Raw genomic sequence first — 26,886 nt, 5'->3', positions numbered from 1 at the left:
GAGTATCAGAGTTGAAGGGTTTATAGAATGTCATTGGAAAGCTTGTCTCCCAAGATGGAGTCAGAGAGATCCAGGAAGGAGAGAGTGCTGTTGGAGATGGGCCAGGTGAGTTTGAGGTCAGGGTGGAAGTTGGCCGCACAGTGGATGAAGTTGACAAGTTCATCGCAGGTGCACGAGGCAGCCCCAATGTAGTCGTTGATATACCGGAGGAAGAGTTGAGGGTTCTGCTGCCTGTGTAGGCTTGGAGCATGGATGGCTATTTTTTATTTTTTACCCATGGCTGCTCCTTTAAGGAAGTGGGATGAGTTGAAGGAGAAGTAGTTTTGAGTGAGGACAAGTTCTGCCAGGTGGAGGAGGGTGATGGTTGAGGGAGACTGGTCAGGTCTTTAGTCCAGGAAGAAGCCAAGTGCTTTCAGATCTGTGTGGGGGATTGGAGGTTTAAAGGAATTGGACATCCATCGTGAAGATGAGACAGTCCAGTTCAGGGAATCTGAAGTCACTGAGGGGATGGAGGGCACGTGAGGTGTTGTGGATGTAGGCGGGGAGGGATTGGACCAGGGGAGTAAAGATAGCTGGGGAAGCTCCAGCCTGGGAGCTACATCAGAAACCAATGGCAATGCAGTGGGTCAGGCTGCTTCTAAGGACAAAGAACCAGTCAACCGTTTAGGTCAGAGAGTCCTACATTTGGAGCCCAGTGCAGGCCCTTCAGCCCATGACATCCAAGTTGACCCTGTCCCATTGACACTAATCCCTTTGCCCCTATTCAGTCTGTCTCCTTATCTGTTCAAGGGCCTGTTCAACTACCTCATACACTTTCCCCTCCCTCTCCCCCTTAATCCTGCCCTCTTGTCCTGGACCCTGCGGGGAAACCTCCCCACCAGCACCAGGCGGTCCAGCACCACCTCTCCAGGGCAAGGAAGGCTGGGCAGTCACGCCTGATCAATAGTTGCAAATTCCTCAGGTGGTACCGGACGCTACAGAAATGCACGTGGCCTGTTCGTGGCAGTTGTTCCTCCTCGCCATCAGGAGGCAATGCGCCTCCCTGTCGTTAGGCGGCGCCTGCAAATTGATGACGACACAAACTCGCGGAAAAAAAAGTATCCCGAATTCAAGTCTGCCCTGCGCCTGCGCACACCAGGCTGGCGGCGGCGCCTGCGCAGTGGAGTGTTTGAGGAGTTATGGCGACGGTCCGGGGCTGGCGCCGGCTGGTTGTCGTTCTCCTGCTGCTGCTGCTTCTCTTCGGCATGTCGCAGGTGGCTGAGGAAGGGCCGGGCCCCCGCTCTCCGAGGGGAGTGATCCGCGCCCCCCCCCTTCCAGCCTGGCTGTGGTCCCTGCTCGTTTTCCATCGCGGACGTCCCCCCCCCTCGTTCCGTCCCCTCTCTCTCTCTCTCTCTTTCCCCACCCCCTCGTTCCGGCCCCTCTCTCTCTCTCCCCCCCCCCCTCGTTCCGGCCCCTCTCTCTCTCTTTCCCCCCCCTCGTTCCGGCCCCTCTCTCTCTTTCCCCCCCCCTCGTTCCGGCCCCTCTCTCTCTCTCTTCCCCCCCCCCTCGTCAGCTTGTCCCTCTCTCTCTTTCCCCCCCCCCCCCGTCAGCTTGTCCCTCTCTCTCTTCCCCCCCTCGTCAGCTTGTCCCTCTCTCTCTTCCCCCCCTGTCAGCTTGTCCCTCTCTCTCTTCTCCCCCCCCCGTCAGCTTGTCCCTCTCTCTCCCCCCCCCTCGTCAGCTTGTCCCTCTCTCTCTTCCCCCCCCTCGTCAGCTTGTCCCTCTCTCTCTTCCCCCCCGTCAGCTTGTCCCTCTCTCTCTTCCCCCCCCGTCAGCTTGTCCCTCTCTCTCTTCCCCCCCGTCAGCTTGTCCCTCTCTCTCTTCCCCCCGTCAGCTTGTCCCTCTCTCTCTCCCCCCCTGTCAGCTTGTCCCTCTCTCTCTTCCCCCCCCCCCCCGTCAGCTTGTCCCTCTCTCTCTCCCCCCCCCCCGTCAGCTTGTCCCTCTCTCTCTTCCCCCCCCCCCCCCCCCCCCCCGTCAGCTTGTCCCGCGAGACTCTCGGTTCCTTCTGACGATTTGATGTCCATGTCTAGGCTGAGGCTCAGGAGGGCATCCTCCGCGCTTCTTCCAATGGCAGTGGGCTGGCCGTCAGGGAGTACTGTGTCTTCTTCAACCCCGACTGGATGCCGTGGCCTGGCTCGCTCGCCAACGCTGTAAGTACGGGCGGCTGCTGCTTTACCCTGCTCCTGGTCTGGGTCACATCACGCAGGAACTGGCTAACAAGAATGTAAAACTCAACGCTGGAAGGGTAGATTCTAGGCACTTTCAGGTGGCCAGAACACCTCGATGTAAAGCTTCATAGTCTACTCTTGTGCGGCAGTCGGGAGGGGACCTGAAAGAGCAGGAGGCTACCCTCCTCCGGGAGGGATAATCGCCGGAGCACTGAAGTTCCCCCCACCCCGGGCACCTGAATGCAGCTGCCTGAAAGAGGCTGCTAAGGGGATGACAATCAGTTGGCGAGCACCTGACAGCCTCCCCCCTCCCCCCCCCCCGTGCGTAACCAACCTTTTGAGCCCGAGCCCCTCTTCAAGGTAGTGAAATGTACAGGGCGCCTGAACTTGACATCTTGGCCCTTACCTTGATGAGGTTCTCAAGCCCAAACGTCTGTTATGCATCTTTATCTTTGCTTCACTGTTTGACCTGCAGAGTTTCTCCAGCATTGTGCTTTTACTTCATTCACAGTGTCTGCGGACTTTGACTCTTGCATTCAGGACACAGAGGGTGGAAGTGGAGCAGGTTTGGAAGCTTGTGGCCTGTGCTGTGCTGCTGGGAACAATGCTAGATATTTGTCAACCATATTAATGATCTGAATGAGAATAGAAGGTGCATTTACTGATGACCCTACATTTAGAGTGTACCAGAGAATTCTTTAACTTTTGTCCACCGTAAGGCAGACAGAGACCCGCCACTTTGTCTAGCTCCCCTCACAGAAACCTACATCACCTGGTGTTTGTAGGTGGTCTCCCCTCCCAATCCTGTGCCTGCTTGGCTTCCGGGATTAGACAATCCCAGGTGTATTCAGGCTTTTAGATGCTTGGATTGCAGCAAGGATCTTGGGCAGCTGGCGAATGGCAGATGAAGTCTGCAAGGTAAAAGGTTCACACCAATCATGCCAAGACTTGAGTGCTTGCATGCTAAGGAAAGCTGGGATACTTCACTAGAATATGGTTATGGATAGTCAGTCTTTTTTTCCTCTGGGAGTGGAGTCAAAACTAGAAGGCATGGGGGAGAGGGGAAAGATTTGAAAGGAATCTTTTACAGAGGGTGGTGAGTATATGGAATGAGTTGCTAGAGGAAGTGGTAGAGGTGATGATGGTCACAAACTCCAAAAGGCATTTGGATAGGTACGTGAACAAGAGGTTTAGAGGGGTATGGCCAAATGCAGGCAAATAGGACTAGCTCAAATGTCAACCTGGTTGGTGTAGACAAATTGGGCCAAAGGGCCTATTTTGTTGCTGTATAGCTGTCTGACTCCTTGATGGTGTCAGTTGGCTATTGCACCGCAATGTATGTCTCAGGTAGACCTGCATCATTGTCCTTGTTTTTTCTCCCCCCACTCCTGGTTCTGTGTCCGGTTTGAATAATCAGTGAGGTGACATCAGAGCCAATATCTGTTTCTATCTAAAGTCTCCATCTCGTCCTTGAATGTCTCACTCATCCTTGTTGATGTTTCTTTCTCTGCAGACAGAGTACCCATTACAAAACCTGACCAGCACTGACCTCTGTGATTCATCAGATGTACCTCCTGGGGGTATAGAGGACAAGATTGTGGTTGTGAAGAAGGGGAACTGTACCCTCATGAACCAGACATGGATTGCTATGAAGAATCTTGCTAATGCACTGGTTATTGCAACTACAAGTGATCTGGTAAGTCCGAATTTGAATACTTCTCCACTCTTCTTTTTTTTTTGTGGTGCTATTTCCTGAAATTACTGCTTTTGTTTTATCTAAAATACTATGTTTTATTGGCTTTTATGAATCAGAAATGATAAAATTCTACCTACTCCCATATGACATCCAAGTAACACTTTTTGTTGGTCTGGATTCCTCCCCCGTTGTTTGAATTCTGAGACTTTCTGATATGTATCCTGCTTCTGCCTTTTCTGAGACTTTCTGATAGATCCTGCTCTGCCTTTTTTGATCCTAAGACGTCAGTGGTATATCTTTGTCTCCTGTAGATGCTGAATAAACCAGCTGAGTTCCTCCACCATTTTGGTGTGTTTTTAGTTTGTCCTGTTGAATCTTCCTGGTATAATGAGGATACATTGACTGTGAACATGAATATTCATCAGTGTATGGGATAAATGGTGGGCATGAATGGAGTAATGTCTGTGAATATTTAAGGTGGGAAATACCTTGCAAGATCCTTGAGAGGAATATCTCCAGATTGTGTATGTAATCACTCCCACTAACTGTTGTTTGGTTTGTGCAGAACCTGTTTCCTAGTACTGTGCTCATTGATATTCTGTTTCCAGACCCTTCCTTCAGGTAATCAGTCTGACTACGACAAACTGAAGATCCCAGTGGCCTTAATTAGCTATGATGATGTACTGTCCATGGAGAAGGTAATTTAATTCCTTCTTGCATGGATCCCTGTTATTTCCTCTTTCCTCCACTTTTAGATGTGCAGCTGGGCTGGGTTGTTCCGCATGACTCAAATCATGGCACTGAACCAAACTAACCTACACATTGTAAAGTTTAAACTGACTGATCTCTGGCTGGGGATTATCCAGCTTTTACAGACAGGAACAGCAAACTGGTGCTCTATAAAATCATCTGCTCTGGAGGGGAGTTGTTGTCTATCATACACTGAGACTGCACTGCCAGATCCCAATTGGTCTTTCCACAGAAAAGTTCTCCTTCCCTCAAGCTTATTGAGCCTGCCCTACCATTCAGTGAGGTTGTTCCTGATGTCTCCAGGCCTTAACTACCTCTGTGGCACTCTCCTTCCCCCTTCAGAGTTAAATCACTGTATTTCCCCCCCCACATCACAAGGACTCTCCCTTGCAACTACCCTGTCATGCTGCCTTGGGGTCAACTCTCCCAAATTCTAAACTCCAAAACAATATAGTTTCAATTTATTTTTAATCTCCTGGTGGTGGAACCCCTCTTACCCCAGGAATCAGCCCAGGAAATCTCTTGGACTACCTCTGTAGGCAGATCCTTTCTTCAATTATGGGACCAAAATTGTGCCCTGTGTTCCAGGTGTCGTCTCACCAACACTGCCCAGCGGTAACATTATCTCCCTATTTGCAAACTCTAACTGCCTGGGGTGAAGGCCAACCTGCCTTTTGTTGCTTAAACTAACAGCATATCGACTGTGATCTTATTAAATGACAGCAGGCTCGAAGGGCTGAACAGCCACCCCCTATTTCTAGTACTGCACCTGCATGCTAATATGTTGTGCATGATATTATCTGGGTCCCTCTTTATGTGTATGGGATGAGCTTGGAGCATGTATCAGTACATGGAACTATGATGTGGCAGTTAGAGACTTGGCTGGAGGATGGGCAGGATTGGCTGAGATTTAGGTGTTTTAAAAGGAATAGGATGGGATGTAAGAGAGTGGGGGGAGTAGCATAACTGGTCAGGGATAGTATCACTAAAGAAAAGGAGGTCGCTGCTGAGGGAGTGTCTATTGAGAGGGGTGTGGGTGGAAGTTAGAAATTGAAGGGGAGCAATCAGTGTACTAGGAGTAGTCTACAGGGCCCCAAATAGCCCTCAGATAACCGAGGAACAAATAAGCAGGATTGGTTTGGGAAATACAGGGTTGTTGTTATGGGAGTCTTCAACTTTCCTAAAATTTACTGGCACTCCTGACTGCAAGAGGGATAGATGGGGCTGATTCCTGACACAGTATGTGGAGTGGCCATACTGGATCTAATTCTGGGTAATGAACCTGGTCAGGTGGCAGACATCTTGGTGGGTGAGCAGTTTGGGGATTGTGACCACAACTCCCTGTTAGCATAGCTATGGATAAGGATAAAAGCGGACAAAATGGTAAACTGTTTAATTGGGGAAAGGATAATTACGATGGGATAAGGCAGGAACTAGCAAGGGTAAATTGGATACAGATGCTAACGGATAAAGGAGGCAACATGTGCCAGGAGGTTAGGGAGGACCTAAATCAATACTTTGCTTCATTATTCACAAGATTAAAGGACCTGGATTAGGATGAGGTCACAAAAGAACAGGCTTGTGTGATGGGTCACGTTGAGATTAAGAGAAAGTGCTGGATCTTCTTAAAACGTTAAGATAATTCCTGGGGCCAAATACAATATACCCCAGGTTGCTGTGGGAAGTGAGGGAAGAGATAGCTGGGGGAGTGGCTATTTGGCCACAAAGGAGGTGCCGGAGGATTTGGAGAATGGCAAATGTGGTCCCCATGTTTATTTTTAAAAAAAAAATAATGGGGAGAATCCAGGAATTATTGACTGGTGAGTCTTAAGTCAGTGATATGCAAACTATTGGAGAAGATTCTTAAGCATAAGTCCTGTGAGCAATTGGAGAAGGACAGTCTTCTCGAGGACAGTCTTCTCGAGGACAGTCTTCTCGAGGACAGTCTTCTCGAGGACAGTCTTCTCGAGGACAGTCTTCTCGAGGACAGTCTTCTCGAGGACAGTCTTCTCGAGGACAGTCTTCTCGAGGACAGTCTTCTCGAGGACAGTCTTCTCGAGGACAGTCTTCTCGAGGACAGTCTTCTCGAGGACAGTCTTCTCGAGGACAGTCTTCTCGAGGACAGTCTTCTCGAGGACAGTCTTCTCGAGGACAGTCTTCTCGAGGACAGTCTTCTCGAGGACAGTCTTCTCGAGGACAGTCTTCTCGAGGACAGTCTTCTCGAGGACAGTCTTCTCGAGGACAGTCTTCTCGAGGACAGTCTTCTCGAGGACAGTCTTCTCGAGGACAGTCTTCTCGAGGACAGTCTTCTCGAGGACAGTCTTCTCGAGGACAGTCTTCTCGAGGACAGTCTTCTCGAGGACAGTCTTCTCGAGGACAGTCTTCTCGAGGACAGTCTTCTCGAGGACAGTCTTCTCGAGGACAGTCTTCTCGAGGACAGTCTTCTCGAGGACAGTCTTCTCGAGGACAGTCTTCTCGAGGACAGTCTTCTCGAGGACAGTCTTCTCGAGGACAGTCTTCTCGAGGACAGTCTTCTCGAGGACAGTCTTCTCGAGGACAGTCTTCTCGAGGACAGTCTTCTCGAGGACAGTCTTCTCGAGGACAGTCTTCTCGAGGACAGTCAGCATGGCTTTGTGAAGGGTCGTGTCCTATGAGCCTAATTGAGTTTTTTGAGGAGGTAACAAAAGAAATTGTTGAGGGTAGGGTAGATATGGTCTATATGGATTTTAGTAAGGCATTTGACAAGGTCCTCCATGAGAGATTCTTTCAGAAAGTCATGAGGACGGGATCCATAGAATCTGGCTGTGTGGATAAAAAAATTGGTAGAAAGTACTAGTGGAAGGAACAAATTTTGCCTGGAAACTAATGGAGTCCCACAAGGATCTGTTCTGGGACCCTTGCTCTGTGATTTTTATAAATGACCTAGATGAAGAGGCGGAAGGATGGGTCAGAAAGTTTGCAGATGATATGAAGGGTGAATGAATTGTGGATGATGCTAAAGGTTGTCGTAGGTTGCAAAAACATAGACGGGATGCAGATTTGGGCAGAAAAGTGGCAGATAGAATTCAATCTGGATAAGTGTGAGGTGATGCATTTTGGAAGGACAAACCAGAAGGCTGAGTACTGGGTTAATAGTCAGTTACTTAAGAGTGTGGATGAACAGAGGGACTTTGGGGGTCCAAATCTATACATCCTTCATGGTCGTCATGGAGGTTGATAAGATAGTTAAGCAGGTCTGTGGGATGTTGGGCTTCATTAATAGGGGGATTGAGAGGTCATGTTCCAGCTCTATAAATGTCTGGTGAGACCACACTTGGAGCATTGTGTTCAATTCTGGTCACCTCATTTTGAGAAGAATGTGGAAGGAATGGAAAGGATGGAGGAGGTTTACCAGGATGTTGCCTGGATTGGAAAATAAGTCTGATGAGGCAAAGTTAGCGGAGCTGGGACTTTTCTCTCTGGAGTGCAGGATGAGAGGAGACTCAAAAGAGGTCTACAGGGTTATGAGTGGCATAGATAGGGTGGACAGCCAGTGCCTTTTTTCTAATGCAGAAATAGCAAACACAAGAGGACATCTGTACAAAGTGAAGGGAGGAAGTTTAGGGGAGACGTCAGGGGCAAGATTTTTTTTTAGTGCAGAGTGGTGGGTGCCTAGACTGCCTTGCCAGGGATTGTGGTGGAGGCAGAAACATTAGGGGCATTTAGGAGACTCTTAGACTAAAGCACATGGATGGAAGAAAAAGAGGGTTGCGGGGTATGGAGGGTTTTAATATCTTTAAGGGATATTTGGGTCAGTTCAACATTGATGGCTGAAGGGCCTGTACTGTGTGGTAGCGTTCTATTGCCTTTTAACTCCTTTTATGAGTGTATTAACATTAAACTGTTTGCCAAATTTTGACCACCCAATTTGATTGCACAGTTCAAATATCCTTCTTGCAATGTGCTCTCCAACCTGTTGATGCCATCAGCGGTCTTGGATATCTTGCATTCTCCCTTCCAAGCTTGTTAATATAGATGATAATTAAGTGATGACTGAGGACAGATCCTTGGCATCGTCGACTAGTAAAACTGACAATGATCCATTTATTCTGCTTCTCTTTAGTTTGATCACCAGTCTGAATCCATGTGTAATGCACGCTCTTCGAGTGCTTCAGAAAATACAGAATTATCTTCTAATGCACTGTCAATTTTGAAAAATTCTCTCTGGATTGCACAGTCAATTTGTTGATATTTCTTTATTTGTTTACATGTGTATGTTGAGTGGATGTTTTTACACTGCCAATAAGTGGTAATTGTCGTGCCCGGAGGAAAAATAATCTGAGTTGCACTCTGACAATAAATTTGAAATAAAATAACGTGGACCCCACCAAACGATTACTTACTTTTTAAACTTTGGCTTGGCTTCGCGGACGAAGATTTATGGAAGGGTATGCCCACGTCTGCTGCAGGCTCGTTGGTGACTGACAAGTCCGACGCGGGACAGGCAGACACGGTTGCAGGGGAAAATTGGTGGGTTGGGTGTTGGGTTTTTCCTCCTTTGCCTTTTGTCAGTGAGGTGGGCTCTGCGGTCTTCTTCAAAGGAGGTTGCTGCCCGCCGAACTGTGAGGCGCCAAGAGGCGATATCAGCCCACTGGCGGTGGTCAATGGGGCAGGCACCAAGAGATTTCTATAAGCAGTCCTTGTACCTCTTCTTTGGTGCACCTCTGTCCCTGTGGCCAGTGGAGAGCTCGCCATAGAACACGATCTTGGGAAGGCGATGGTCCTCCATTCTGCAGACGTGACCCACCCAGCGCAGTTGGGTTTTCAGCAACATGGATTCGATGCTTGCAGACTCTGCCAGCTCGAGTACTTGGGGTGATACTGATATTAAAGGTAGATTCCATGCTTAGATCATGTAAGAATTGGATCAGTGACTGGAGAAGGATACTGACTGTGGACTTCTATCTCTTGCTGCACTGCTCACCAGGTGTGACTTTTGGTTCCAGGTACTAGGGCCCAACATTTCTGCCAAACTCTACTCCCCTCCCCTACCCACTATGGACTACAGCATCCTGATAATCTTCACAATTGCTGTTATGACGGTGGCACTCGGAGGTTACTGGAGTGCGATGGAAGAAGGTGAAAGGTACATTGGAGGTGGTGGTGTAGTTTTTACAACCTGGCATTTTTTAATGTTAAAATTAACATGGGTTCAATATTTTGTGTAGACACCATGGTTGAAGTAAGAACAATTCTTTAGAAACTCAGCTGATCAAACAGTGGACTTTGTGTAGCAAAGATAAAGATACATCACCAATGTTTTGGGCTTGAGCCCTTCATCAAGGTTTGAGCAAAATGTAGACAGGCACCTGAACAGGATGCCTGCCTGCTTGTTGCTCAAATCATGATGAAGGGTTCAAGCCCAAAATGTTGGTGATGTATCTTTATCTTTGCTACACAAAGTACACTGTTTGCCCAGCTGAGTTTCTCTAGCATTTTGGTTTTACTTTAATATTTTCTATTCTATGAATGAGATTCTGACTAATAAGCAGTGCAGGGGTCCATGTTTTGAGTCTAAATATTTCAATGTTTCCCACCAGATGGTAGGGTTGCCTCTCTAGTCTTATTGTGGATTCTTTTCCCACCACCTGATCTGTAGGTGTCTGAACTGTTGAGAGCCCTGACACTTTGACCAGTCACTGGAAATCCTCCATCACTGTACAATGTAGAACAGTACAGGCTCTCTGGCCCATCATGTTGTTCTGACCTATATAAACCTATTCCACATCAATATAACCCTCCATTTTTCTTACATCCATGTGCCTATCTAAGTCTTTTGAATGACACTATTGTACCACACACTCAGCAATGCATTCACTATTCTGTTTTTTTTTTAAAAACACCTCTGATGTCTCCCATAAAACTTTCCTCCACTTAGCTTTTTCTACCCAGGGAAAAAGGTGCTGGCTGCCCATTCTATGTATACCTCTCAATCTTATACACCTCTAAGTCGCCTTGTCCTCTGATGCTCTAAAGACCTAGCTCGGTCAATCTTTCCTTATAAGACACATTGTTCGACATCTTGATAAACCTTGTGTGCACCCTCTCTCTAATGCGTTAGATGATCAAAACTGAACACAATATTCCAAGTGTGGTCTAAATAGTTTTATTGAGCTGAAACATTACCTCATGACTCTTGAACTTAATCCCCTGACTAAAGAATGCCGGCACATAGGAGGGAAAAAAAGGGGAGAAAATGACACTGTGTATATTTAAGAAGGAAATGTTTGTATGTATTTTGGTTGCTATGGTTTACAGTGTGAAAAATAAAAAATTATTTTAAAAAAAAAACTACCAGCACATCATTCATCTTCTTAATCATCCAATCAACTTGCACAGCAACTTCAAAGGATCTGTGGACTTGGACCTGAATATCCCTCTTCCTCCACACTGCTAAAATTCCTGCCATTAACCTCATGTTACCACCTTCAAGTCTGACCTTCCATTACTTGACACTTTTCCGGATGGAGCTCAAACTACCACTTCTCCCAACTCTGCATCCTGTGACAACATTCTACGCTATCTGTAACACCTCCAACTTTGTGTCACCTGCAAATTGACTGACCCCACCTCTCCAAGTCATTTAGAAAAATCAAGGCAGGGGGCCCAGAACAGGTCCCTGAGGAACTCCACTAGTCACTGGCCTACAGGCAGAATGTGTCCCATCTACTGCTGCCCTTAAGCCTACCATGGGAAGCATTGTCAAATGCTATATACTCCACATCCACTGCTCCAACCTTCATTAATTTCTTTTGTCTTTCCTCTAAAAGCTTGAATTGGGCTCATATGACAGGACTTGCCTGGTTACAGCCTGCTGACTACTCCAAATATGATTATGCTTCTCCAGTTAAACTTAAACCCTGTCTCTAAGTGTCCTTTCCAATAGTTTGTGCAGACTCTGATGAGAGACTCACTGATCAATAATTCCCAGGTTTCTCCCTGTTGCATTTCTTGAACAAGGGGCGAGAGTTTTGCCATCCTCCAAATCCTCTGGTTTCAATTTCTTCCTGTGACGCCGCGTCCCATGTCTCTGTACACTGGCAGGACTCTGCTGCTCTTTATGGTTTGTTGAGTGTATTTTCTTTCATGAATTAAACTTTTTCCTTAAGTTTTCTTTAAAATCTTTCTTTTGCGGGCAAAGCAAAAGTGTGCATGAATCCAGAGAAAAGTCCTTGGGCAGGACCAAGACTGAAGAATCCTTGGCCATCTTGACTCCAATCACTGTTCTGTTTTTCGTCGCCATCTGCTCTGTGATGATTGTTCTCTTGTACTTCTTCTATGAGTGGCTTGGTGAGGACGTTTCCATTTATAAAATGATGTCTGGGATGGGGCGGGGGGGAGGTTACGAGAGCCAGGAAACAGATCTGCAAGTTTGAAAGTTCTTTTATAACTGAAAAAGAAGTGAAGAACTGGTGACCACACCACCGGTAGTTGAGTTGAGAAGCCCTTGTTCATTCATGCAGCTTCACCCCATGGCCAGGTGGGCACTTGCTCACAAAATGATCGTAATTTGGGGATGGTACTAAATCATTATCATGGCCTCGAATCAACTGCCTGTAGATGCCCTAATGAGACTTTTGGCACGGGTAGAAATGTTTCTGAGCGAGGGAGCATGTAAAACCATAGTGTTTTCTTCAGCAACTGAAGGAGGCAGCGTTGTATAGAATGGGAGTGTGGGGAAAACTTACCTTGCTTTGTCTCCTTCAGTGTACATGGTGATTGCCATCTTCAGTGTTGCTGCAGCATTAAGTCTCTACAACTGTTTGGCCACACTGGTGCGAAGAATCCCACACTGCAAGTGCAGGTGAGTTGTCTTGTTTCAGAAGCTAGGGTGCATCAACTGGGGCTTGAGAGCCTCTTTCAGTTTGATCCTCTGCTTGCACAAGCCTGTCTGGGTGGATGCTGTTCTCTACACCTGCATAGAGGGGAACGGGCAGAAGGTGTGACAGGTTGACGAGAAGACTTGGTGAACATTGTCTGCTGTCCACGTTAGGTATTCAGGATAAAAAGGAGGGGAAGAAAAAAGTGGCTAAATTTTGCCCAATATATGATGCAAAAATTAATTGGTCAAAGTGGCGAGTTCCTCTTCGTCTGCGTGGTGCAGACAGTGCTCCTCGTACACCTGTCAGTAAGTTTTGGACTTTGCGTGTGAGCTGGTTTAGTGAACTGTGTTCTCCATATCTGCGTTCAGAGTTCAGTGGAGCAGTATCTTGCAGTCAATCTCCAGCATGTACTAGGATCCTTCAGCAGGTCATTCACACTCCAGGCTCCAGCACCTGCAGTCTCTGTCTCCAATTCACTTAGCTGAGAGTGGGGCTCTGGCTCTTGGTAGAGTTTTCTAGGCTGCGAGTTCCCACCCCTTTCTCCAGCCTCCGTAGCCAATTATACTTTTCATCTTGTTTCAGTGTATCATGCTGTAACAGAAGAATCGAAATCCGGTTGCTGTTGCTTGGAATGTTTTGTGTGGCAGTTGCTGCAGTGTGGATTGTGTTCCGGAATGAGGACAGGTAAGTGTCAAGTTTCCAAGCTGACATGAACTGGTGTGAGCTTGTGCTGAACGCTGAATATTGTGCAGGGTGTGGAGTGTTTGCTTGAGTTGAGAAAAGCTAAAAGCAATGGTAGAATTTAAACATTAATTCCCAAATAGTTGGAGTAGCAGTGATGTAAACCTGCCGTGGTGTTCTTATCGTATAGACCAGCATATTTTGGATCCTGCACTTGCACACAATCATCTGAATTGGCAGATGGGGGTGTACTCAGACCTGTATCACCATTCAGTAAAGTCCGAGTTGATCTGATTGCAATTACATTCCTTTCATACCCTTCTTCAGAATTAATTTAATCACGTCTGCCATAAATATTTCAACCCCCCCCCACCACCCTCTTCAGGGTTCCAAAAGTTCATAGCCCTCTGGCAAAAGGTATTGCCTCTAGTGTCTCAAGCAATGACCCCTTGTTAAACTGCATCCCCTGGTTCTAGCTAAGAGTCAATAGTTCAAGATGTCAATGTTGCAATTATCCCCTCTTGCACTGCTAATCCAGGGGTCAACATCCCTGAGGTTCTTGTCCATTTACAGGTTCTAGTCACACTCAGGACCTGACTCTTGCTATCTCTTTCTGTCTGCATGAAAGAACACAAGAAATAAGAGCAGGAGTAGGCTGTCTGGCCCATCAAGCCTCCTCTGTCATTCAATAAGATCCCTTAATTCCCCTCTTTGTAAAAAAAAAAAAAATCTATCCAACCTTGACTTATAATATTAAATATATTTAATGAGGTCACCTCCACTGCTTCATTGGGCAGCTAATTTCATAGATTCACCACCCTCTGGGAAAAGCAGTTCCTCCTCAATCTCTGTCCTAAATTTACCATGAGGCTATGTCCACTGGTTTTGGTCTCCCTCACTAATGGAAACAACTTATCTATCTCTTATCAATAATTTTCATAATTTTATATGTTTCTTCTCATTCTTCTAAATTCCAACAAGTACAGTCCCAGACAACCCAATCTCTCCTCATAAGCTAGCCCCTTCATCTCTGGAATCAACCTGGTGAACCTCCTCTGCACCGCCTCCAAAGCCAGTATATCATTCCTCAAGTAAGGAGACCAGAACTGCACACAGTTCTCCAGATGTAGCCTCAACAGTGCCTTGTACAGTGTGGCATAACTTCCCTACTTCTAAATTCATTTCGTTTGCCTTCTTGATAGCCTGCTGCACCTGCAAACCAACCTTTTGTGATTCATACACAAGCACTCCCAAAAAAAGACATGTTCTCAAAATCTGTTTGATTTAATTGTAACTACTGGTGTGGTGTGTGAGAATGTTCTTCTTGGTGCTTATTGGGAAATGGCTCCAAGAGCACGGTTTCTCTGTTAAATGTGGAACTGGCTCTAAGTTCCCTGATTGCATTTTAGATGGGTCTGGGCGCTGCACGACTGTCTTGGAGTTGCCTTCTGCCTAAACTTCATGAAGACCTTGAAGATGCCTCACTTTAAGGTATTGTGTGTTGTCAGGAAAACTCATATGTTGAAAGAGTCAACATTTTTCTGCTGTAGAACTGCTGCAGCATTGCTCCATGTGGTGTGACGGTGAGATTCTGAAAACCAAAATGGGTTATGAGAAACGTCTGCCTTGACTGATGCTGAAGTTGATGGGAGTCCACACTTTCTCAGCTTGCCTCAAGCATTGGAGATGAGTATTGTGTTGTCTCCAGGGCTCATAGACATTGACACAGCCCATGAGGAAGGTACTTCCCAGTAGTTACTGAGTGAGGTGAAGGGCTGTAGATTGAGAGGAAATGTTCACTAGACAGGAAAGGAATCATCATCAGGTTGTTGCTGGACTGGAGGGATTGAGATATTGGGATAAGTTGGACAGAGTGGGTCTTTGTTCCATAGTCAGAAGGAGGCAGAAGTTGATCTTGCAGAGGTTTATAAAATCATGGGGGGGGGATGTTTAAAGTGCATGATCAGTCCTTTTCCCAGGGTAATTATTGTAGAATAAGAGGACATAGATTTAAGGTGAGATGTTTAAGAGGGACCTGACGAGCAACTTTTTCACTGAAGGAGGTTTGTATCTGGAACAAAATGCCAGTGGAAGATATAGATTCAAGATTTATTTATTGTCATGTACAGAACATGAATAGCCTTCTGCCTGCCATAAGGCAAAGAGACCATTAGTATTGCCCAGCTCCCTTTGCAGTAAGAAAGAAAGAAAGCAAAAGAGTCCTTTTAGAGTTAGTGTCTGTGGATATGCCTCCAACAGTCCTGTTCGATTCATTGGCATCCCAGGCTCCTGATCCAAACCCCTGATATGATCAGGAAACCTTCAGCGCCTGGAGGGCCTTCAGGAGTCCTCCTTGCTCTCAGCGTCCTTTTGAATCTGGTTCCATGAGCCAGTCTCTAGGAGCCCGCAGCCTGTGTGGCTTCCCCTACGGTAAATTGCCTGCAGCCTCAGTTGGTCCCTCCGCCTCTGAGCTTTTCACCGCTACCGTGTCACAGTCCTGTTTCTTCTTAATGTGGGTGTTCTCCCCGTTTCTGGTGCCAGTGCCAGTCTGCTGGTGCCTGGATCCTACATCCCCTTGTGGCTGCTACTGAGCACAGGCGCTGCCATCTTGGTTGGAGGATTTGTTTAAAAACACCGTCAACTCCTCGAATAAGCCGTTTAATGCCTGTATGGAGCCACTGGCATTAGGACTGGCCGGTTGAACCCTTCGGTATAATCCTTAGTCTCCGCTCTCCTGGGTGCGCACCAGCGACAGAGCTGCTGTTTCTTCTTTTGGGCATGAAACCATCATTCAAAAGCCATTTGAACAGATTTGTGGACTGGAGAGATTTGGAGGGGTACGGACCAATTGCAGGCAAATGGGACTGGCCCAGAGTATCACGACCAATGTGGAGTCGTTAGGTTAAGGGGCCTGTTCGGTGCTGAAGGACTCTGACTTAATTCCTGGGAACATGTTCTCTCGCAGTTGCTTTACCTCCCTGAGCAAAGGACAAAAAGTTTTTCTGCAGACAAATGTTTTTGGGCAATGCCTGGGCACTAGGTGGAGTAGTGGGCAATGCAGGTAGAGAGCCTCTGCTCTGCAAGTTCAGCCGTGAACTCGAGTGCTGCTTGTACAATGAGACTGAGCATTTCCTCCCACATCCTAAAGGAGGCACATATTGGTAATTAGCTACAGTAACAGGGAGGTGAGTGGTAGAATCTATAGAGGGGTGGGAGGGAAGCGTTGGTGGGAATAATCTCGGGGCTGGAGAGGGTGGTTGCTCTGCAATGATGTGGAGATGGGAGCACATGTTATTTGCCAATCCTCTCCCTCTCTTGTTTTGCAGTCCTGCGTCATTCTGCTGGTTCTCCTCCTCATTTATGACGTCTTCTTTGTTTTCATCACTCCACTTTTTACTCCGGTGAGTTGACTGCAGCTTCCTGCTTAGAATTCCCAGCTAGTACTGACGGAAAGCTTTGAATTTCTACTGAGGCTTTGCACTCCCGAAGCCAAGGATCATACCTGAATGTACCCAATGCTCTTCTATTTTATGGTTACTAGTGTCTTGTATCTGTCCGTCAAAGGTTCGACTGTTTGAAAAGACAAGTTTGTTTATTCTGCCTGGCACTATTGGTGGAATCTTATTTTTTTTTAACTGGCAGATTATGGAACAAACATCACAATACAGGCCCTTCGACCCTCAATGTTGTGACAACCCATATATCCCTTCCTTAAAAAAAGTACTAAACCCTCCTTACCCCATAACCATCTATTTTTCTTTCCTCCTCGTGTCTAAGAGTCTCTTAAATGTCCCCAATGTTTCAGCCTTCACCACCATCCCTGGCAAAACATTACAGGCATCCACAACTCTCTGAGTTTATTTTTTTTAAAAATTACCCTTGATGTTTCCCCTAAACTTCTCTCCCTTAACTTTGTACAAATGTCCTCTGTTGTTTGCTGATCCTGCCCTAGGAACAGGTGCTGGCTGTCCACCCTGTCGGTGCTTCACATACTCTTGTAGACCTCTATTAAGTGTCCTCTCAATCTTCTATGCTCCGTAGAGAAAAGTCCCAGCTCTGCTAACCTTGCCTCATAAGACTCATTTCCCAATCCAGGCAACATCCAGGTAAATCTCCTCTGCACCCTCTCCATAGCTTTCATATCCTTCCTATAATCAGGTGACCAGAACTGAACACAAAATGTGGTCTTACCAGAGATTTGTAGAGTTGCAACATGACCTCTGTACTCCTGAATTCAATCCCCCTCTTAATGAAGCCCAGTATCCCATAGGCCTTCTTAACTTTCCTATCCATCTGTAGTTGGCTCTTTTTGACTGAGCTGACAGCCATTCTCATTGGTGTTGTGAAGTGTTGAGCTTTGAGCCATTCTAGACCACATGCAGAACTACTGTGCTAACTACATTCTTATCCATATTATTAATATAGATGACACAAAGCAGTGAACCCAGCACTGACCCCACCAGTTTCAGGCGTCCATTCTGAAAACTCTTCCCCTACCACCCTCAGACTCCTTTCCCCAAGCCAATTTTGTAACCACTTGGATCATCCTGGATCCCATATTGTCTAACCTTCTCAACCTACTGTGTCCAACCTTGACAAAGGACTTGCTGAAGCCCATGTAGATGACACCTCCTACCCTTCCCTCATCAGTCCTCTTGGTCACCTTGTTGAAAATCTCTGTTGAATTTAAGTCCCAATTTCCTACACAAAGCCATGCTATCGTGAATGAGATGCAGGTGGATTCTGGCTCCATTACTGATGTTGGGCTCATCTACCTGGTTTGTCCTTGCAGCTCTTAAAGGTACAGCATTTATTGCATTCCCCCCCCCTCCACTCCATCCATCCAGCACCTCACTGTGGCTCTCCCCTGGTTGAAGGAAGTATTGGAAATTTTTAAATATGTACGATGCAGTTCTAACTTTTCAATGCGCGTGTGACTATAAATGCAGCCCAGTGTGAAGTCAGCGTGGACAGATCCATCAGCCAAATGGTCTTCACTGAGGAAACACAGTATTAACATCAGTTACTTTCTCCACTTGGGGAGAATTATAGATTAGTTCGTGCAGCCGACTGTGAGGTTGGTTGTTGGTGAACACCTTGGTGAAAGATGAACGTATTTTTCTTTGTTTCAGAATCACAAGAGCGTTATGGTTGAGGTAGCCTCAGGATCTGGAGATGGTACTGAGAAGGTGAAGAAGAAGAAACTATCTTTTTGTGGGTTAAAGCTGAAGCTTTACGAACAAACTCAAGATGCTGTCCTTGAGCACTAAATATCAGGTTTGATTCCAGATAACTGGAAAGGACTTAATGGAACTTCTGTTCCAGCAGTGCCTCACAGTGAAAAAGAGAGAACCCATTTCTCCTCTTGAGGCTTGAATATTAATTATTTTAAAATGGTGGATTGAGCCTCCATACTGGGGAGAACACAAGGTGCCAGTTTGACTGTTTCTCTTTTGGAGCTGGATCTAAGCCAAATGTCCAGACTGCAGCTTGGTGGGTCCTTTGCCAAATGGTGCTGCATGGGCCAGATAGCCCCCTTGTGCAGCAGCTGACTGGCAGGCTAGGTATGGGCCTCTGGGATAGGACGGGGAAAGCTGGGAACACTTGACAAACCAGGTGGCGTCTGGCTGACCTGCGAGTTTCCGGTATCTGCCTGTGACTTGGCTTCTTGGAGTCCCACAGGTTTGTTGTATTTTCACCATTTGAACAAAGTGGCCTGTTCTCTTGGCTAATAATGAATTTGGATAATTTACACCTTGTGTCCAGAAGGGTCCTCAAAAGATACAACTTCAAGTCTGGTGGGAAGGCTACTCCCGTTATCCTGGTTAGTATATTAGCTAAATCCTACCAAAATGGGCCACTTTACACAGGACCATGTGCAAATAAACATTTCCACCCCATATAGCTGGTGCTGGACAAATCTGTATCTCGAATTAATCTCTGCTCTACAACATCTCTCACGAATTGTGATGCCCAAATCCAACTCCCTAATCTATAAGACTGAATAAAGTTTGTAAAATGACATAAATGAAAGTCTGTTTTACTGACATTGAATGAATAATTTATAAATCATTCTTCTTCTCGACGTGTTGATCCTGAATGAATGAACATAATAAACAACAAGACACCTTATGGCGAAATGGTGGAAAGTTGTGTGCTGCTCATTGTGTTTGCATGTGCAACACTTAACTTGAGAATATCGGGGAAATACTTGACACTTCTTGCATGTGACACTGAAATCTGTCTTGCCCGCTGCAGCCAACTGCAAAATCGTAATGGTAATTTTATCCTTTCTCATTACTCAATGCAATCCTTTTTCATCTGAGAGTTTATTGTCATATACACAAGTACAAATGTGCAGAGGTGCCCAAATTGTTGCTGCAGCCAATCAGGTACATGAAGATGCACCAGGTGCAATAGTATAAATTAAACACCTGTAATACACCATGAGACAGAAGAAGTTACAAATATGAAAAGGTAAATATTCAGTTGCAAAAAATGACGTGGTGACAACTCAGTACTATCCTGGTTACTCCTGCAGCCAGACCCATCAGATCCTACGTTGATTGTAAATGGGATTTGAGTTTGATGGCGCTTGTGGCTCTGAACAGAGATGTTTGGTGATTACATGTTATCTGAATGTAAAATGCTGAACTCTCTCCACTATAAATGTTGCATTAGCTGAGGAAGGGTGATTTGGTCTGATTTTTGACTGTGGCTGTTTTCTCCAGTTGCCTGTGATTATCAGAGTACCGAGACTGGTGCCGTCTGTGGCCACCTTGTGTGGAATACCTTTTTCTGTGCTGGGGTTTGGAGATATCATTGTACCAGGTGAGTAGAAAAAAATCCACCATTGTATGAAGTTGAGGATGAAGCATTTGCAAACTATCGACTGCTATGGAATTTATATATACTCTCAATTACAAATGACTGCTGGATGTTTTAATTTTCCAAGTAATGAAGTAACTATTTTGAAGGTCAATTATGTGGGGGAAATTGAATGGATTCCATTACAAGCTTCTAATCTGCAAGATTTTTCCCTAAAACTTTGCTATCATTGCAAAAGAAGTATTTTATTTGGTTGTAATTTTAGATTTCTCCAGGTGGTTGCTTGACTTGACTTTAGATTTGCATCAAGGCATCTTTGGTATGACCACTGATTGCCTCTCTCATCTTAGAAAGTTGAAACACCGTAGGCTACCTTATGGGTTAAATTTTGTGAACCAGTATTTGAACCAAGGTAACTAGCCAGCACTTGATGTAATTAATACAGGAGATCCTGCAGGAAACTCTGAACAGTATGGCAGTTCAGAGTGCAGCAAAGATGTTGGTCATCAGGAGCAGGCCCTATTTCACAAATCAAATGAGATGTGTTTTGTATTGAAATGTTTTATCAGTGCAGTTTGAGCTACAGTTCTCCAGCTTGCAATATCTCAATTCGATGAGACTGAACATAAAAGGGAGGATTGTGGCTACAAATGTACATTTCCCTGAGTTTTGAATTGGTATTTATTGTACAAGACGGTGAACTTTACTGCCATAATGTGGTATCTTGCAGGATTGTTGGTTGCTTACTGTCGAAGATTTGATGTGCAGACAAACCACTCCAGTGTCTACTTCATTCTGTGCACTCTCGGTAAAGTAATTTTAATACAAATTAGTAAATAAGAAAATATTTTTATCACCAATAATCATCAGATAAATAAACTGTAGCTCAAGAACAAGTGTGTAAATTATGACATTCCAGTCTTGTGTCAATAAACTGAAGAAGCTGCAGAGGCAATTAACGAGGATATTGCCAGAATTGCATACTGCTGCATCAATCTGGATCTGATGTAATCGTGTGAAACAAAGGAGCCTTTCATTTCTGTAATCCAAACTGCAGGACTTTGACTATAAACTGGCGGCTGTGCTGGTCATTAAACAATGAAGATTTTGCTTCCTGAACATGTTTGGGTGTATTTTGGGTTGGTGATCATGAAAATCACCATAAAATTTCCTATCACGTACCATTTTTTTCCAGATGCAACCTATTTTTGTGATTTCCTGTCATAGTTTGTCTACTTGTACATTGTCCAGAAAGCAAGCTGTTTTGATCAGTCCAAGCATGCCTGGGCATGCACTCAGTCCAGGTACTGTGCAAATGTTGTTTTAGGCCTGAGCATGCTTAGTCAGGATAGATGCAGACTGGCTATAAAAGCAGCTCACCTATACAGATGCTGTGCATTATATTGATATAGATTGAACATATTCTTCAGGCAACACCATAGTGAGTGTACTTACCAATAGCATTTATTGTCTTCAGGAAGATTCAATACAGCAGAACTGTCTCGTCAATGTATCAACAGTTGCAATGCATTCTGTTACGTTTGTGGCGAGTATACGCTGAAAGCTCAAAGATGCATCATGACTTTACTTATTAAAAAAGCCTTTGAACTCCACATCAGTTTAAAATTGGTGACCAAGACGAACCCTGGGCTCCTTACATTTGTGCAACATGTGCAGTCAACTTGAGAGCCTGTCTCAGCATCATGATGTGATTAAACATGTTAAATCTGAAATCCCCTTTATATTCTTGAAGTTGTCTATCATAATCCCCAATGTTTTTTGCTTAGGAAGCAACCCTTCTGAAAAAAATTGTTGTCCAGTGTAATAGATGAGAAAGAAATGGGAAGGTATCTTTATCTGCTGAACCAACTCGGGCTAAACACTTTGCAGGTTCGTTGCAAAGTTATGGCAGGGAGAGGGAGGTCATTTGGACCTCCTGCTTCCATCAGCCTTCAACCAACACATCTTGGCTCTTCATATAACCTGTCCACCTCTGGTTTAAATGCTTCTGCCTACACCCTTTCAGGCCATCAATTCCAAACCCCTACCCTACACTGGGTAAAAACAATTCTTTCTATGGCTATTGTATTGTTCACAAGCTGATCCTTCTGTTGGGTGAAAACCAGCAATTGCAGGTTCTGTAAATCTGAAATAAAACAGCGCTGGAAGCACACGCATTTGCTAGAAAGAGAAATGTGCCTGATCTGAGACCTTTGCTTCGTTTTGATGCCTTTTGACATTTAAATTTAGACATACATACATACAGCACAGCAGCAAGCCCTTTTGGCCCACAAGCCCTTGCTGCCCAATTACACCCAATGGACCTACAGCTCTTTTATGTTTTGAACAGTGCGATGAAACTGGAGCACCTGGAGGAAACTCAGTGTGGGATTTGAACCCTGGTCCCTGGCCCTGTAACAGCATCGCACTTACAGCTACGCTAACCATTACTGTCCCCTACCAATTATGTTCTTGACAATTAAGCCTATTCGTGCTATCTTGCATCCTCTCTGAAAAGGGAAGTGCGTCCTTCCTCTGTACTGGCTGGCCTCCTTGTAGTGCTCCTCCGTCAAGTCTCCCCTCATCCATTCTTTTTCAAAGAACACAGACCTATTCCTCACAGCTTCATGTTCCTTCATGCCCCTTTGACTAATTTCTTGACCAGTTCTGCTGGAATTTAATGCAAAGGATTGAGTTAATGCATTTGAGGTACAACATCTGCACTATGAATTGGGTAATAATGTGGGTAACAAGCTGTGAATGTGTGCTCCAGAATGTTCTGCCGTTTTGTTGGAGCAGAAGTTTCAGCATTTGGACTGAATTTTGATGGAATGGGCCTCTATTTCCAAGTTGGGATGGTGTGCGTGGGGGGGCGGGGGAGAACCTGGACGTGATGATTCTGCTCTGGACCTTGGTGGAGATTGCAGGTTTGTGGGTTACTAGAAAAGTAACTGCATGTGGAACTTCAAAACCTGTGCTAGCCATTGGTTCCTAACCAACACTGAATATGCTGGGGCTGGGTACCTCATGTAACCTTCAGTATCAGCCATCAGTTGACTCCCATTGCATTCTCAGACTGATGAAAGTATCCTTCAGTTCGCATTCCCTACTACAGGAAGCACAGCCCTTGCTTCTGGATGCTTTGCTCAAAATTGAATATGTCCCAATTACAACCTGTTAACCTTTTGAAGAAGAGGTGTGTCAAAAGCAGGAAAGCTCAGAGGAAGAAAAACTGGTCCCCTGTTTGGATGGAAATCTGAGATGGAAAGCAAAGTTTCGGGCTTGATCCCTTCATGAAGGTAACTTTAATTGTTGCTTTGTTTTTCAGCATACGCAGTTGGCATGGTTTTGACGTTTGTGGTCCTGATTGCGATGAAGATGGCACAGCCTGCCCTGCTCTACCTTGTACCCTGTACCCTCATCACCTGTGCTGTCACAGCCTGGACACGAAAGGAAATGAGAATGTTTTGGACTGGATGTGATTATGAGGTTAGAATAATTCATTTAGCTCTTTTGTTTTTTGAATACTTTATCATTGAACTCTGTCTTCAAATATTGTGTAACAATAAGCATGTCAACCACTTGGGCAGCTCTTGAGAGATCAGATGCATTAATTAGTGATTGGCCAGATGCATAGCAAACATAGGGTTTTGATTGCAGTACCTCCAATTGGAGGCTTGTATGTGTGTTGGCTTTCCCCATTTTGCTAAAGGCCATGTCATTAGGCTATGTTGTGCTTTGAGACCCATTTTTGCCTCTGTTGGGCTAGATGATAACCCCAGGCTTGGAACAAATTTATCCTTCAGATCTCCAGCCCCATTATGGAGGGAGAAAGTGGCTGATACTTTGTGTTTTAAGGATGGTGGAAGGAAAGTTGGTTCACGTGCGGAGTACACAAAAGTGCTGGAGAAATTCAGCAGGTCGCGCAGCGTCCATGGAAAGTAATGGTTAGAAGGTACCTGAAGAAGGCCTCGGTTCCAAAACATAAACTGCCTACTACTTGCCATGGATGGTGAGTTTCTCCATCACTTTTGTGGTGTGCCCTGGAACCCAGCAACTGCAGGCATCTTGTTCACCAAGATTCTTACATAGACTCAGCTTTGAATCTTGATCCATCAGATAGGTTCAAAGTTGGCTGGATTTTATTTTCATTTCATTTTAATGTTATGTGGCTTGGTGACTATATTATTGGGCAGATAATCTGAGGCCTAGATGGATTTGATCGCAGCATGGCATATGGCCATGTAATCCAGTCAAGAAGTCTGGAATTAAAAAATACTGCATCAGTCATGGCAGTTATTTTTAAAAAAACTTTTATTCATGATATTTTTGCCGATGGAGCTCTGCACTTGTGCATGTTCGCCTGTGCTGTGGGATTGGAAGTGCAGTTGATTGGGTTGAGGGAGCAGTGAGAATGTGGTTCGTTTGCTTCTTGTGTCATTTACAGAGATGGCTATTTTTGAAAGGGGGGGATGTTCTTGGTGGGTGTTGGGGCTAAACTATTTGCTTTGCACAAGTGTTCAGTGCAAAGTGTGTAATCAGTACTGGGATACATCTCATCAGGCAGAGGGATTTATCTACTCTTAAGCTTGCTAAGATTTCAAATACATCCTCCATTTTAATGAAGACAGTTTCATTGTTTTACCTTCACTCCCTCTCAGAATTCTCCAATTACGATATCCATGGCAAATGCAGATGAGAAGTACAGACCTCATCCATGTCCTCTTCCTTCAAGCTCACATTGCCGCTTGGGCCCCACTCTTTCCCTGGGTATTCTGTTGCCTTTCATGTTTTGGTATTTTCCTTATCTTGTCTCCCTGTGATCTTTTGTGCCCCATCTGATTTCTCCAAATACATCTTAGTAAACTGCACACTCTGTTTTCAGTTCTGCCATCCTGCATCCTTTTTCAAATCTTTATCCAACGTGATACCTCCTGACATCCAGATGTCCTTGCCTTTTACCTCTATGGGGCTATTCTTGCTATTTGATCTACAATGTGCAGACGTAGTAGTCTTCATGAGAACAAAACATTTCCAGATCGGAAACTACTAACCATTTTCCAATCCTGACTTCCAAATGGCTCATTCAGTGTCTGTCGACCATTGAAATGTTTTTATCGCGTATATTTGCACATTTTTCCTTTCTGAAGGATGATCTCAATGTCACTGTTGTTTCTCCCCTCAGATGATGACCCCAGTTGGTACAGCGAGCGAAGAGACCATTGCTGCTCTCATTGAACCAGTGCCTGAAAACCCCTGACAGATGTCATTTGCTGCCTTCGTGATATTAATTTTCTATATATTTTGTTATAAATAATTAGAAAATTTTAGGGTAATCTAAAATTTGTGGTTGCCTGACAAACTACTAATATCTCCTGACTCTAAGCAGTTTTCACATTTAAATATTTTTATAATGATGAATGATTTTCCTGAAGTTATTATGCACTTTTCCTGTTTTAGAAACATAGATATAAATATAATTGATAAACTTTTTATTACTTCCAAATGTTGGTTAGTCGGGTCTAACTTTTCTGGTTGGTATGCTTGGCTTGAATGTGTTGGTATGTCTTTTGACTTTGGAGTGATAACTGAGACAGAAATGTCTGAAGAAAGCTAAATGTTCTTTGAACTCCATTCAATTTTTTTCAGTCATTTATTGATGGTTTCCATTCATCCTCCAATTTCTAGTGCAAAATAGGGTTCTACGCTGTCCCAACCTAACAACCAGTCAGGTATGACCACGTTTGGATCTTTTGCGTGTGAAGGTGAAGTTTAACCTGCACTGCTGTGTGGTGATTTGGTTTTTGAAATGCATTCTGTAGAACAGGATGTGCTAAAGTTTGTAATCAAAATCCTGTTTCAATTTGAATAAGGCAGTGTATCTGCAGAATTGTATTAAATGCATTTTGAATGGGCTCTGAGTCGATGTTTTTAAGTATTTGGGTCACTGAGGGTACCACAATGTTGCAGAAGGCAGTGTTGGTCGAATTTGCTATGGTAGACAACATTTCAACAGTTCTTTACGTTTTCAATGCATTGCATTGGTAGAGGTGGAAGGATGATTTACCTCCTGACTGAAGTTTTTAAATAACCAAAATTCACCAATTTCACTGAACACTGAAAAAACACTTGACTGAACTAAAAACAAAAATAATGAGAACTAATTATTTTGTGGGGTAAATGTGAGGTTATTTAGATTGTAGGAAGAATTTTAATTTTTTTTTAAAAAGGCATGAAACTGAAAATTGGATAGAGGGTTGTGGGTACAGTTAAAGATGCAGATCCAGCATTAGGGTGCCCATCTTGCAGGGGTTAGAATTCCAAAATGAATTCTGAGGGTGAGATTTAATATTTCAAGAAACAAAGGTTGAGAAAAATGCCATGTTGACATCCATCTTCATTGTGGACCCACTTGTGAATAACATGGCTTCTTGTTGCCTTAGTGCAATCCCCAACACAATCCCCAACATTCAAACCTTTGATTCCATCACTTGAGATTGTGGAGCACTCCCCAAATTCAGCAACTCACTTCCTTTACAAGTAATCATTGATCAATAATGACACAGTGAATTGAGACTTGGAATAAAAATTTGCTCTAAATCCAATCTGATATTGTGTTAAACTTGATATTCTTCTATTTGAACATTCCTCAGTGATCCAGATGATATGGTTAGCTGAGCAAGGCAGAACAAGACCACCAGCTCTCTGACAAGTATCTACATTTTGGAAAAACAAATTTCTGGAAAGATTCAACAGCTCAGGCAGAAACCATTCAGCTTTTATCAGCACTGGGTAAAGTTGCAGATAAACCAAGTTGAAAAAGCAAAGGGGAAGAGAAAACAAAAAGAAAGATATGTGATGGGGT

At 44.7% G+C, this 26,886-nt stretch overlaps 2 protein-coding genes across 3 annotated transcripts in view; one reads left to right on the top strand and one right to left on the bottom strand.

Annotated features, from left to right (window-relative positions):
* Nucleotides 1-26,886, bottom strand: part of LOC138749666 (AP-3 complex subunit sigma-2) — a 356,312-nt gene that overhangs the window by 139,014 nt on the left and 190,412 nt on the right. The window lies entirely within an intron of this gene.
* LOC138749658 (signal peptide peptidase-like 2A) lies at nucleotides 1,142-25,937 on the top strand. Of its 2 annotated transcripts, none has more exons than XM_069911356.1 (15): nucleotides 1,142-1,253; nucleotides 2,067-2,186; nucleotides 3,718-3,900; nucleotides 4,509-4,598; nucleotides 9,636-9,775; nucleotides 11,831-11,979; nucleotides 12,397-12,493; nucleotides 13,095-13,196; nucleotides 14,603-14,684; nucleotides 16,520-16,594; nucleotides 18,326-18,382; nucleotides 19,925-20,024; nucleotides 20,752-20,829; nucleotides 23,350-23,510; nucleotides 25,207-25,937. In XM_069911356.1, exons 1-15 carry the CDS (start codon nucleotides 1,179-1,181, stop codon nucleotides 25,279-25,281), a joined length of 1,584 nt encoding a protein of 527 aa, XP_069767457.1. In that variant the 5' UTR covers nucleotides 1,142-1,178; the 3' UTR covers nucleotides 25,282-25,937. The 2 variants fall into 2 exon arrangements, with proteins under 2 accessions (XP_069767457.1, XP_069767456.1); XM_069911355.1 differs by having other exon boundaries at nucleotides 9,636-9,776; nucleotides 11,826-11,979.

The sequence above is a fragment of the Narcine bancroftii genome, chromosome 14, assembly GCF_036971445.1.
Source record: "Narcine bancroftii isolate sNarBan1 chromosome 14, sNarBan1.hap1, whole genome shotgun sequence".
Taxonomy (NCBI): domain Eukaryota; kingdom Metazoa; phylum Chordata; class Chondrichthyes; order Torpediniformes; family Narcinidae; genus Narcine; species Narcine bancroftii.
The sequence above is the reverse complement of the archived record's forward strand: the minus strand, read 5'-3'. Positions and strand labels throughout refer to the sequence as shown.

Bases quoted from the DNA above. Each gene is read 5' to 3' on its own strand.
- LOC138749658 (XM_069911355.1), top strand. From the start codon at position 1,179: ATGGCGACGGTCCGGGGCTGGCGCCGGCTGGTTGTCGTTCTCCTGCTG. The intron at 14,685-16,519 runs GTATTGTGTGTT...CTTGTTTTGCAG, and splicing joins TGAAGATGCCTCACTTTAAG to TCCTGCGTCATTCTGCTGGT. The intron at 20,830-23,349 runs GTAAAGTAATTT...TTTGTTTTTCAG, and splicing joins CTTCATTCTGTGCACTCTCG to CATACGCAGTTGGCATGGTT.